Source organism: Perissodus microlepis, chromosome 7 (genome assembly GCF_051167445.1).
Source record: "Perissodus microlepis isolate ML-2025 ecotype Zambia chromosome 7, ASM5116744v1, whole genome shotgun sequence".
NCBI lineage: Eukaryota > Metazoa > Chordata > Actinopteri > Cichliformes > Cichlidae > Perissodus > Perissodus microlepis.
The window spans coordinates 60469738-60483029 of record NC_140467.1 but is presented as its reverse complement, the minus strand read 5'-3'; the positions used below and the strand labels follow the sequence as shown (position 1 = coordinate 60483029).

Sequence of the window (13292 nt, the reverse complement as noted above, 5' to 3'; positions counted from 1 at the left end):
ACCAGCTGTCAGACAATTGGATTCACTATTAACTCCAGAATACTTTGGTGTACAGAGGAGTTCATGGTTGGTTCAAAGACTGCAACTTCTTTGCAAGAGCTCTTCCACTTTCAGTGGTCTGCACTTAAATTGTGAGCTTTAAAATTTGGAAGATTTTCTATGATGCTTGAAGGAGAATTTAAAATGTTGCACAATTTAAATTTAACTGTAAATGCATCGGAGAAAGCTTTGCAGATATCTCCTGTAGAATCAGCCACCTAAATGTGATCATGGCTCAAGAGTTGGCAGTTTGTCTTGTAATCGGAAGGTTGCCGGTTCGAGCCCCGGCTCCGACAGTCTCGGTCATTGTGTCCTAGGGCAAGACGTTTCACCTGTTGCCTACTGGTGGTGGTCAGAGGGCCCGGTGGCGCCAGTGTCCTGCAGCCTCGCCTCTGTCAGTGCGTTCCAGGGCAGCTGTGGCTACAAAGTAGCTTGCCATCACCTGTGTGTGAATGGGTGGATGACTGAATGCGTAAAGCGCTTTGGGGTCCTTAGGGACTAAGTAAAGCGCTATACAAATACAGGCCATTTACCATTTACCTAAATGGCAAACATCACAAGGAGGAAGTAGGGAGGTTTTAATGTTTATTTCATTTATGTGAAAATTGGCTTTAAGCATCAACATATCAATTTACCCAAACAACACCTTGTAAGAAACCATGTTGGAGTCACAGTAAGCATGCAGCATCTGGTCCACAGGGCTGTAGTTTAGGCTTTGAATGTTGGTAGACATCTTGTTCATGAAGATGCCAATGTTGAACTTCTCCTGTCCCGTCACGGTGTTGAATGAGTAAAAGATCTCCTCGACCTCCTTGTTAATGTAACGTGTTGCATAGAGAACGCCACACGCCATGAAGGTGTTGGTCACTGCCCGCTTGTAGATTGAAGTGCGCCAGGTCTTTCCAAGCACTGGTGTTTCACCCTCCTCTAGCTTGGAGAGAACCAAATTGCCAAAGTCCTGAGTGGTGGTGTAGACCACCCAGACACCAGACTCATCTGTTGCCAGGTCCAGGTCAGTGTATGGGTAGCATTCCTCAAGATGGCAGAAGTTACCTTTTGAGTTGTACCTGGTTAACAGAGGATAGCAGTGAAAGTTTCTGTCATAGTTACTCAGCATTTCATGCAGTAATGAGGTCCAAGACAAACCTGGTGCCTTTTGGTAGTTGTAAGGTCGTGACACTTTTAGTGGTGAGATTGAATCGACAAACATAATCTTGGTTGTAACAGTTGTAGTACAAAGCCCCTCCATACAGAACATTATTTGGACCCTGGATGGTGTTGGTAGTTGGGTTTGAGGAGTGGATCTGGACGTTACCTGAAAAAGAAGAAGACGAACGATAAGGAAGAATAAATGTGAGAAAATAGTTTAACAATTTCTAGTATGTAAAAAAATGTGTCATTAATAAGAAGAACTGCAAAAAAATTGTTCATAAGGACTTTCTAAATGTAGGTCTCAGAAGGAACCAAGGCAGAACTGACTATGCACGTGTGCAGGACCAGCACTCGTTGGTGAAAAAGAAAGATACTATCCTGCGCCAACAAGTAGTTGCTAGTCCACCAAATGCTTATCAGTCTCTCTCAGTCTTCATTTACAAATTAAAGTGCACATTAATCTTTGTAAAGATCTGCACAACTGTTGAGCTGAATGCCTCAAATAGTTAGGTATTGTGGATATGCCGAATAAAATTACTTTATATTCTCTATGCTTTCCTTCAAGTTTTACCACAAAATCTGGTAAACCTGCAGGCTGAATGATTTTTTTACATAAAATCAACAAACCACTTCAAAGTGATTGCAATAAAACCCAAAATGCTTTGTTACATAAATTGTACCTCTGACAATTAACCACAAGAAGAGAGCAGTTCCTTACCTGGGACGCTCACTCCAATGATGAGAGAACTCAGACTGCTGTAAAGACGAACATAGTGGGCATATATATTACTGGAAGTCAACATGACCAGCCAGTACCAGCTTTCTTTGCCTTCCTCTGGTCTGGGATCACGACCCCAGGCTCCGTAAGCGTACGAGCCAGGATATTCTCCTGCTGTGTAGACCCTTGGTCCAGTGACATTAAGAAGCCGGCTGCGTGGACAGGTACCTGAGGGGAGAAGTGTGTAACAGTTGTTCTTTCTGCTGCTACTTTTATGGATGCAGTGCATAGTACAACCAGATAACACACACCAATTAGTTAAACTGCAGGAATGTCTTAAAGACATAAAGACCTGGATGGCCGCTAACTTTCTGCTTCTTAATTCAGATAAAACTGAGGTTATTGTACTCGGCCCTGAAAATCTTAGAAATATGGTATCTAACCAGATTCTTACTCTGGATGGCATTACCTTGGCCTCCAGTAACGCTGTGAGGAACCTTGGAGTCATTTTTGACCAGGACATGTCCTTCAACGCACATATTAAACAAATATGTAAGACTGCTTTCTTCCATTTGCGCAACATCTCTAAAATTAGAAATATCCTGTCTCAGAGTGACGCTGAAAAACTAGTTAATGCATTTATTACTTCCAGGCTGGACGACTGTAATTCATTATTATTAGGATGTCCAAAAAACTCACTGAAAAGCCTTCAGCTAATCCAAAATGCTGCAGCAAGAGTACTGACAGGGACTAGAAAGAGAGAGCATATTTCTCCTGTTTTGGCTTCCCTTCATTGGCTTCCTGTTAAATCCAGAATTGAATTCAAAATCCTGCTCCTCACATACAAGGTCTTAAATAATCAGGCCCCATCTTATCTTAATGACCTTGTAGTACCATATCACCCTATTAGAGCACTTCGCTCTCGCTCTGCAGGCCTACTTGTTGTTCCTAGAGTATTTAAAAGTAGAATGGGAGGCAGAGCCTTCAGTTTTCAGGCCCCTCTTCTGTGGAACCAGCTTCCAGTTTGGATTCGGGAGACAGAAACTATCTCTACTTTTAAGATTAGGCTTAAAACTTTCCTTTTTGCTAAAGCATATAGTTAGGGCTGGACCAGGTGACCCTGAATCCTCCCTTAGTTATGCTGCAATAGACGTAGGCTGCCGGGGGATTCCCAAGATGCATTGAGTTTTTCCTTTCCAGTCACCTTTCTCACTCACTATGTATTAATAGACCTCTCTGCATTGAATCATATCTGTTATTAACCTCTGTCTCTCTTCCACAGCATGTCTTTTATCCTGTCTTCCTTCTCTCACCCCAACCGGTCGCAGCAGATGGCCGCCCCTCCCTGAGCCTGGTTCTGCCGGAGGTTTCTTCCTGTTAAAAGGGAGTTTTTCCTTCCCACTGTCGCCAAAGTGCTTGCTCATAGGGGGTCATATGATTGTTGGGTTTTTCTCTGTATCTATGAAGCGCCTTGAGGCGACTTTTGTTGTGATTTGGCGCTATATAAATAAAATTGAATTGAATTGAATTGAATTGAATTGAATTGAATTGAATTGAATTGAACCAGCTGTCAGACAAATGGCCTCCTACTTGTCTCTAGAATACTTTTGTATACCGAGGCAACCCGATATCACAACAAAGCGTGGAGTAGACACGCCGGTTCATTTCATGCTTTGCCTCTCCAAAATGTGAAATGTACACGCATGCAGAAGTTGCAGTAAGCTGCAGTAACAGTAGAGGGAGATATTTCATTTCAAGCCAACATCAAGATAATCACGGGAAAAAGTTTAGACAGACATTATTAATAATAATAACAATGGATTGGATTTATATAGTGCTTTTCAAGGCACCCAAAGCGCTTTACAATGCCACTATTCATTCACTCTCGCATTCACACACTGGTGGAGGCAAGCTACGGTTATAGCCACAGCTGGCCTGGGGCAGACTGCCATATCGCGCCATCGGCCCCTCTGGCCAACACCAGTAGGCGGTAGGGTAAAGTGTCTTGCCCAAGGACACAACGACCAGGACAGAGAGCCCGGGGATCGAACCAGCGAACTTCCGGTTACAGATACGCTTCCCAACCCCCTGAGCCACGGTGAGTTATTAACACATTTACGTTTATAATCGATTCTGACAAGTAAGGATCCTGGAAAGTACTTAATACGTTTTTGGTAAATAAGGCAAATGTTGACCACATGCCAATAATCCTTCACATTATACAATAATGGCCTTCAAATAGGTTGGCAATGCCTTCATAACTCGTCTTTGTTTTGATGGTTTTTAGTTTCATTGTATTGAGCTCAGTTTAGTTCATGTTTGGTCTTCTGTAAAACGGTTTATTAACCCCTTCAGGCCATCCAACCCCACCTGGTTGTTAGACTCACCCTGTGGAGGCTCGGTTGGTGTGACGGTAGTGTTCATTTTTTTGTTGCACTTGAATAGATCTGCCTTCAGAGCAGAGTTGACTTGCTGTCCCTTTATCACCTGCATGGTGTCGAACCTCTCCAGCTCTTGCATCTCTGCTTTCAGGTTATCCAGCTTGGAGACAGCAGATGTTAAAAGATCAAGCGAAATAGAAAAATGAATACAACACACTTATCAATATCAAATATTTTTCAAAATGCTCTTTTGACCTAATTTCAAGACTTTTTGTTTCCATAACATAACATAACATAACATAACATAACATAACATAACATAACATAACATAACATAACTGTGATGATGATTTTACAAGACAGTGTAAAAACAATAGTAAATATACTCTTTAGAGTGATGTCAGTGTTTTGCAGCATATGGTTGTGAATCTACCTGTTCAGTGGCGTTAGCAGTGAGGATCTGGTGTTGCTGGGTGGTGCTGTTGAGCTTGTCAATCAGCTGCTTGATCTCAGTCATTTCATTCTCTATAACATACAAGCTGAGAACTCCATACAGCTCTCCGTCATCCTCCTTCTCCAGGATCAGCACATCTTTGTTCAGCTGGGAAAGACGACGCTCCAACCCCAGCAGCAGACTCTCCAGCTCCACAGTCTGCAGAGGCAGCAGTGATTAACCAGGAATGGAGACACACAGCATGAGAGCTTTAAAAGACTAGTTACCTTCTGTGGGGTGATGTTGTTGTTGCAGTCTGATACGTTGGTTTCAACTATCCTGAGTTTTTCATGAGGGAATGCCTTCTCTGAGTTATTCAGCTCGCATGCACACTTTTCTCGTGGAGGAGCCTGAAATTTAAATTTATTTTTAAGTGAAATAAGCAGCAGCATTTAGTGGGATTTTGTATTTGTCGCTTTATTCAAAATGGATATTTTATCATTTAAAGGAAGTCTTCAGTATTTCTTACCTGATGGGTGAATGTGAGCAGAGCCCACAGTGAAATGATCACGTACAGCTTCATGGTGAATCACAGAGAGTAGAGCTGAACAAAACCATCTGTAAACTGCTGCAGCAGCTTGTGAACATTCCCGCTAACCTCCGTATGTGAGGAAGTGGATGTGGGTGTGTTTGTATTTCATGCATCATGCATCTCAGTGACATTTGTCACTGTTTTTCATGACATTTTTTGTTAATTACAAAAACTTTTTGAAGTTGTTTTCCCCTTTTCACTGCTGTTCAGCACAGGACATTTAATCATCTACGAATTTAATCAATATGGATTCTCAGAGCCAATGGCAGTAATGACTTACGAAACACAACACTGCATTCTTCAAGATATGATTTTTCTGTGTTTACTGACATGCACATATTTTAGCAAACCCACTGCATCAACAAGTTTCTTTGCAGATTTAAAACTGTCAGTGCAATCTGAGTCTTTGCAACAGTTTGCTCAAATGCACTCTTAAACACTATTAGAACACACAACAAAAAACATAATACAAAATAAACTTTATACAATATATTTACTTACTATAATTTTACTGTATTTGCTACATACAGTAAAGTTTATGCTAGGAACATTTTTTGTTTTATAATGTGTATGAGTCACAGCTAAACCTGCGGTGACTTGAAAATGAGACAAGTCATAAAATAGCCAGAGACTAAAATCACAATGTGTCCAATTGCACCATTTGAATTTTATATTTCGTTCTGGTCTTTGTTATTCAAGCAGTGTGTTAGCCACTACCTCATTTTGGTGCACGCTAAGCTCTTTTAACCGTATCATGTGAGCAGTCTGTGCTAAAATAATGCATAATTTATTTATGCCTCAGTGTTAGATTTGTGTTCTCATGAGTAAATATATTAATTTATCTTATGTTGTGAAAGACGTTTTCTGATTGTCATTTTATTTTGAAAAGGATTTTATTTTGGTGATTATAGATTACTTCACTTCCTGTTCCTGGTGTTCCGAAGCGCGAACTGCTGAAGTAATGTATGGTTTTCCCTCCTGTGTTGCTAACAATAAAAGAAACGGGAAAAGTAATCAACCAACCAAGTGTGTGCATTATTAAGAGAACATGGCCGAAGAAGAAGAAAACTCTTCGAGCTCAACACTCAGACTATACCAGACTGGGATCAGCAATACATATTTGTCCAAGAAATTCAAGAAATGTAAATTATTTTATTATTTTTATCTATTTAATTTTCCCAACACATAACATTTGTCACTCCCCTAAGCGTCTCATAGTAACGTAAAAGGTACCCTTCTGTCCTTATGAAACGCTCTGAACAGAAAGCCACTTGTGGTGGTAAGACACACTTGAAGCACAGGCTCTAGCCATCCATTCCAGCCCTAACCCTAACCTTAACCATGCACATAGTGTTTTCCAAAGTGATTCAGGATCTGAAAGTGAACAGATTTGATCTTCATGTCACACGTAAAACACATTTATAGATTCAACCCGCTCTCATGCCGACGACTATGACAAATTGTCGGTATGTTACGTGTTGAGATGAGAACGTGTTGAATAATATTATGAACTGCAGGCAGGTCAGTTTAACACCGGGACTTTTTCACAATATGCTGTAGACAATTTATGATGTAACATGTGTGATTTGGACCTTCCCTAAAAAATGTATCAAAGGAAGCTGTCATGAATTTACTAAAGAAATTAAAAATGTGTTCATACCACAGTTTTGTTCTGTGGAGTATGATAAAGACAGCTCTCAGGTGCCAGACACAGATCCCGACTTTTCTGGCAAAAACTAGAGACCACAAAGACAACAGGTGGAAAACCACAATGAAATGAATCAAACAAGAGTGGACAAAGAACATGAATCCAGATTCCAAGATGGGTATTTCAAGGCCATTTGAAATTGTCCCTTATACAAGACTGAGGTCTCCAACTGGAAGCAGTCCATCTATTTTTTGCCACCATATTAAAGACATCAGATAAACAGAAGGTTAAGCAAACATAGCAACAGTAATGTTAGGCAGTGGATGTCAAGAACCAAGTACAGTCTATCTGACAACACAAAGATAATTGTCTGTTTTCATACAGACATCTCTTAAACCTTTATTTATTGAATAATCACCAGAGATAAAGTTTTGTGTACAGGTAGCAGTCTAAACCTGTTGTAATAACACTCTGTTAACACTATTACAGTCTGCTAGTCAATAAGCATTCATAGCGCAGTGCTGTGGCTGGATGATGCAATAAGACCCTGCATAAAGGCAGATGGTGACTAATATGTACCCTTGTTTTTTTTAGGCTTTATAGAGACTTACGTGCAGAATTTTTGTTGTGGATCCTGTAACAGTGAAGTTTTAGGAACAGAAAGTGCCCACTTTGCACTCAGACTGCAATAATAATTTTTTATTTTTATATTGTGGTTTGTGTTATGCATACAATGTCTTAGCAATGGTTGAATTTCTTGTGTTCTAAGCCCTTTAATGGCTTTACATACACCAAGTCTCTGGTAGTACCTTTAGCACAGAGTTTGATTATGTTTTAAAGTATTGCAAACACATTTTTAGAAATTAAAAGGTTTCTTTTAGATTTTCAAATGAAGTCTGAGTTGGTCACTGATATATTTTAGTGGAATATAAGCACTAAAACAAAAGAATGGGCTTAAACTTGGTTATGCTTAGACTTAATAATCAATATGCTTTGTTCATATTTTCATTTTGAATTAGAAATGTTAAACTGGATTAATTTGCTGTGCAGATGTGCATTAGAAGATTTCATTTGTGTTCTGGTTCAAAAGTAGTTCACTTAGGTCTTGGCAATTAGAGGACAACACAAATGGTCATTTAAACTAACATCTACTGCACAGCTCATAACATGTTTTCCAAAGAAGTGCTCTTTTCTTAGGCCTTGGGGCCATAGTTGTGGTCAGCGCCAAAAATGATTTAGACTTTAGAGGGTAAAGGATCAGTTATTCATTTTGTAACAGCTGTAACAAAATAAGTAGTTTAAAGCAGGGGTCTCGGACTCCAGAACTCAGATTTTAGATGTGTCCTTGATCCATCAAAGCTGATTTAAATGGCTAAATTACCTCCTCAGCATGTCTTGAAGTTCTCCAGAGGCCTGGTAATGAACTATTTCAGGTGTGTTGACCCACGGTGAGATCTAAAACCTGCAGGACACCAGCCCTCGAGGCCTGGGGTTTCGAGACCCCTGGTTTAAATCAAATACAGCTTAGATAAATTTGGCAATATTGCATTTCAGCAAATGGTTTAATGTAATTCATTAGAATGTTAGGGGGCAAAAACACAAAAGTATTTGTCACCTCAAACACAAAAATATTGACTCTCATTAGAATTTTTTCTTTACTTTTATATAAAGTCAGTTAAAGATGTCATTAAAAAATCTCTTAAGTCAGTAAAAGACAAAAACAAAAGAATTATCAAACTAACTAATAAAATTAGCAAATTATTAAACACTAACCATTCCTATGAAAATTAACCTTAAAAGTTACCCCATATATTAAGGTTTTTCAGCCCTTTTTTCTGACCTTCATAAATATTTATTTTACTGGAGCAGTTATTTGAATTGAGTCTTTTATGAATTTACTCAAAAATCACTTTATAGTAAACCATGTTGGAGTCAGAGTAGACATGTAGTGTCTGGTCCACAGGGCTGTAGTTCAGGGCTTGAATGTTGGGAGAAATCTTGCTGATGAAGATGCCTAGGTTGAACCGCTCCTTCCCCGTCACGGTATTGAATGAGTAAAAGATCTCCTCAAGCTCTTGGTTGACATAACGCGTGGCGTAGAGAACGCCGCAGGCCATGAAGGTGTTGGTCACCGCCTGCTTGTACACTGACGTTTGCCAGGTCTTTCCAAGTGCAGGTGGTTCACCCTCCTCCACCTTGGACAGGATCATGTTGCCAAAGTCCAGGGAGGTGGTGAAGACCACCCAGACACCAGATTCATCTGTTGCAAGATCCAGATCAGTGTATGGGTAACACTCCTCAAGGTGGCAGAAGTTAGCCTTTGAGTTATATCTGGTTAACAGAGGACAACAGTGAATGTTTTACACTTAAAAAGCAATTCTTATTCATAAATGAATGTTTCCATCATAGTTATGTTTCATATTCTTGCAGTAATGAGCTCAAATAAAAAGTTGTGGAAAAAAACCTAGTGCCTTGGTGTAGTTCTAAGGTAGTAACGTGTTTGGTGGTGAGGTTGAAACGACAAACAGCATCTCGGTTGTAACAGTTGTAGTACAAAGCCCCTCCATACAGAACATTATTTGGACCCTGGATGGTGTTGGTAGTTGGGTTAGAGGTGTGGATATAGACATTTCCTGGCAGAAAAAGAAGTGAAAGGAGAAGAAGCAGTGGGATGGGGAAACTCAAATTTAAGTATCATTGGTTGTGTTTTTAGAGAACGAATAAGCAGTTTCGATCTACACAGTATGACACATTAAAATATGCACAGTTAGTAAAGCATCAATACATAACATTGTTTAATAGAACTTTATCAGGTAATGACTTAAATTATTCTCTTATGAGAACTATTTACTAGAGTATCTCCTAGGAAGTCTTCCAATGCAGGTGAAGTTATTTCTTTCTTTCAAATATTTTACAATTTATTCCAAACAATATTCACAGTATATTTAAAAGTAAGTAATATTTGATCGAAACTGCACCCCTGCTGCTTTAGTCAGTTTTTTTTTGTTAAATTAAAGTGCATGTTAACTTTCTAATGATCTGTGTCACTGGACTTCAACATTTGTGAAGCTCTGCAGTCATTGTCATTCTCATTTACTTTCAGTAACACAAGTTAAAGGAAAGCAGGTCTTCATTGTCTTTAAAAAATCTCAAAGGAATTAGATCCTGTCATCGGCCACTTCAAAGGGACGACTGGCACGTTTGACACTACACAGCAGTTCCTTACCTGGGGCGCTCACCCCCCTAATGAGAGAGTTCAGGCTGGAGTAAAAACGAATGTAGTTGGAGTATCTGTTGTTGGAAGTCATCATCACCAACCAATACCAGTTCTCTTTCCCTTTCTGTGGTTTGGGATCACAGCCCCAGGCTCCATAGGAATACAAGCCGGGATACTCTCCTTCTGTGTGGAACACTGGCCCGGTAACACTAACAAGCCGGCTGCGAGGACAAGTACCTGAAGGAAAATTAAAGTGTGTATTAACTGTGACCCGTACTAGTCCTATAGAGGTTTCAACCTCTTAACAATCGCAAGTGAGGCATAACTCACCCTGTGGAAGCTGTGGAAGCTGGGTGAGTGCCTTCACTTCCTTTTTGCAACTGTCCAGGTCTGTCCTCAGAACCTCGATGGTTTGTCGTCCCTTTATCACCTGCATGGTGTCGAACTTCTCCAGCGCTTTCATTTCTGTTTTCATGATCTCCAGCTGAGAGAAAGAAGACATTCAAATGTGGAGCCAAACAGAGAAAAATGTATTTCTTAACATGGCTTGATACTCCACAAATCAACAAAAGGGCACTTAAAACAATGAATATACAGAATATGTTTAACAGAATTAAATGTCACTGTTCTGTTAACACCATCTATAATATAGAATAGTGAAAACACAATAGTAGATGTACACTTCAGGGTGATGTCAGCGTTTTGCAGCATGTGGTTGTGAATGCACCTGGCGAGTGGCGCTAGCAGTGAGGATCTGGTGTTCCTGGGTGGTGCTGTTGAGCTTGTCAATCAGCTGCTTGATCTCATTCATTTCATTCTCTATAAGATACAGGCTGAGAACGCCATACAGCCCTCTGTCATCCTCCTTTTCCAGGATCAGCACATCTTTGCTCAGCTGGGTAAGACGTTGCTCCAACCCCTGCAGTAGACTCTTCAGCTCCACAGACTGCAGAGACAGCAGTGGTAAAACAAACAAACAGAATGACACTATGAGTCGCAGGGTAACTTACCTTCTGTGGGATGATGTTGCTTTTGCAGTCTGATGTACTGCTTTCAACTTTTCTGAGTTTTTCATGAGGGAATATTCTCTCTGAGTTATTCAGCTCGCATGTACACTCTGTATGCTCCTGAAAATGTAAGGGTGGTGTATTATGAATTGTACTAAAGTTTTAAAAAGATTTCTATTTGACCTGAGGCTTCAGTGTTTCTTACCTGCTTGGTGACGCTGAGCAGAGCACACAGTGGAATGATAAAAATACAGCCTCATGTTGGACCAGAGAGAAAATTGTGTGTCTGACTGAAGCAGCAACATCAAACTTGTGAGGAATCGTGCGAACGTCTAGAGAAGAAATAAAAAATGTTGACAATCACAGACACAGAACGAAAGCGAGAGAAAGCACGACACAAAGAGAGAAAGAGAACAACTTAAACAAGAAACAATAGCCACAAAGAGGAAAAAAGAAAAACGCACTGTTACTACAGATACTGCGACACAGTGGAATAAAAGCAACAATAAAAAAATGCAGAAAACTATTACACCTTAACTGAATAAGCACATTCCTGCGCATCTGATAATAAAAGTTGGAATACGTGGAATATACAAAGATAATCCAAACAACTGATTCATGCACCTTTTTTTCAGGATTTTAAGGACATTTCATATGCAGCATCTCTCAATGGAAGATGTAGTAACAGGTTTCAGGAACAGGAAGTGAAAAATCTACATGAGTGCAAAAAATACCACAGAAAGAAAAATCATGTCATGTCTAATTATACCATTCACAATTAATTTTTAACTCTAGAGGTTGCTATCCATGCTATGTTTTAATCACCACCACGTGGCTTTTGTGCCTGTTAAGTGTTCAAATTGTGCAGTTGTTATCGTTACTTGTGCTACACAACTGGAATTGGTGATATCCTGCACGCTTGCTCAGTTCAGTTTAATTTAACTGATTTGATTTGTAATGTATTTTTATGGGTTGATTAACTCACCACTCAATAACATTTAGGATGTGAGGAAAACAATTTCTATAGTTTTGAAAAAATGTATCATGTTTTTCCTTTTTTATATATGAAATATCGATAAACATATCTGGTAAACATTTGAGGTCTCCATTCTCATATGTTGTCTTTTATAATTATTGACAAAAACCAGCAAACAGAAATGAGTCAACTGGAGAAAAACTGAAAGATTTTAAAGCAACACATTCTCATCCCAAAACGTAACATACCGACGCTATCGCCGTGTCTCAATTCCTAGGCTGCATCCTGCTGCATTTGTAGACCGATTAAGTCACAGCCAGGGGACGAAGGCTGTCCCAATTCGAAGGATACTACAAATGCGGCTGACAGATGTGTCCTTCATTTCAGGTGTATCCTTCGTGGCCCAACCTATCCTTCGTGGCCCATCCCTATCCCAGAACTCATAGCGCGGCCCAGCGCCCAGTTTCCAACAATCGTGGCAGCTACTTAGTTTTAATATTTCTCTTCTTACTTCTTTCTGTGTGACAAAATAAACCTTTAAGATCTTTTCAGACAAGAATGTAGCAGTGTGAGCTTCAGATATCTACTCAGTTTATCAAGACACCACATTTTTGCAAAAGTGCTCCGACATTTTCGGAGACATCTGTTACCCATCAGCTTGAGAGAACAGCATACTCCCGGCACATCGTTTTCAGGTCCCCCTCGGTCTTTCGCTACTCAGGTTAAACACGATATATAAGTCACTTAGATAACTTAAAAATGTTATTGTTTGGCTATTTTCAGTGTTTTATTTGTTGCTGAGTAAATTGGTTTGGCTGAGTTATTGTTTTCACACAGCTGAATAAAGCTGAAGTGTGAGATGGTCGAGAATTTACGCGAGAGTCCTGTTATATTTTAGATAGCAAGGAGCAGACGGCTGAGTTTATTAAACTCCACCGGGACAGCTGGTGATGTAAATCTGATGGCTAGACCGTCTCATTTCACAGCCTCGCACTCCCGGCCTTCTTGGTTTTCGAAGGACCCGGCCCAAGTAGACTAAGAAGGCTGGGTCCTCCGAAGGATGCGGCCTATGAATTGGGACACAGCTTAAAAGACAAATCATCTGCATTTTACGCTTTCAGCCACCCAA

At 40.0% G+C, this 13292-nt stretch overlaps 2 protein-coding genes across 2 annotated transcripts; both read right to left on the bottom strand.

Moving 5' to 3' along the window:
* Positions 1 to 617: 617 nt before the first annotated feature.
* On the bottom strand, positions 618 to 5356 carry LOC146384408 (olfactomedin-4-like). The gene is made up of 7 exons (XM_084936368.1): positions 5253 to 5356; positions 5011 to 5133; positions 4724 to 4942; positions 4297 to 4450; positions 1910 to 2137; positions 1186 to 1354; positions 618 to 1106 (listed from the first exon to the last, which is right to left on the bottom strand). The coding sequence occupies exons 1-7, from the start codon at positions 5304 to 5306 to the stop codon at positions 671 to 673; spliced, it is 1383 nt and encodes a 460-aa protein (XP_084792494.1). The 5' UTR covers positions 5307 to 5356; the 3' UTR covers positions 618 to 670.
* A 2992-nt stretch (positions 5357 to 8348) lies between these two features.
* Positions 8349 to 12185, bottom strand: LOC146384407 (olfactomedin-4-like). The gene is made up of 9 exons (XM_084932486.1): positions 12173 to 12185; positions 11393 to 11442; positions 11191 to 11307; positions 10908 to 11126; positions 10511 to 10664; positions 10190 to 10417; positions 9428 to 9596; positions 8863 to 9294; positions 8349 to 8376 (listed from the first exon to the last, which is right to left on the bottom strand). The coding sequence occupies exons 1-9, from the start codon at positions 12183 to 12185 to the stop codon at positions 8349 to 8351; spliced, it is 1410 nt and encodes a 469-aa protein (XP_084788612.1).
* Between the last annotated feature and the right edge of the window lie 1107 nt (positions 12186 to 13292).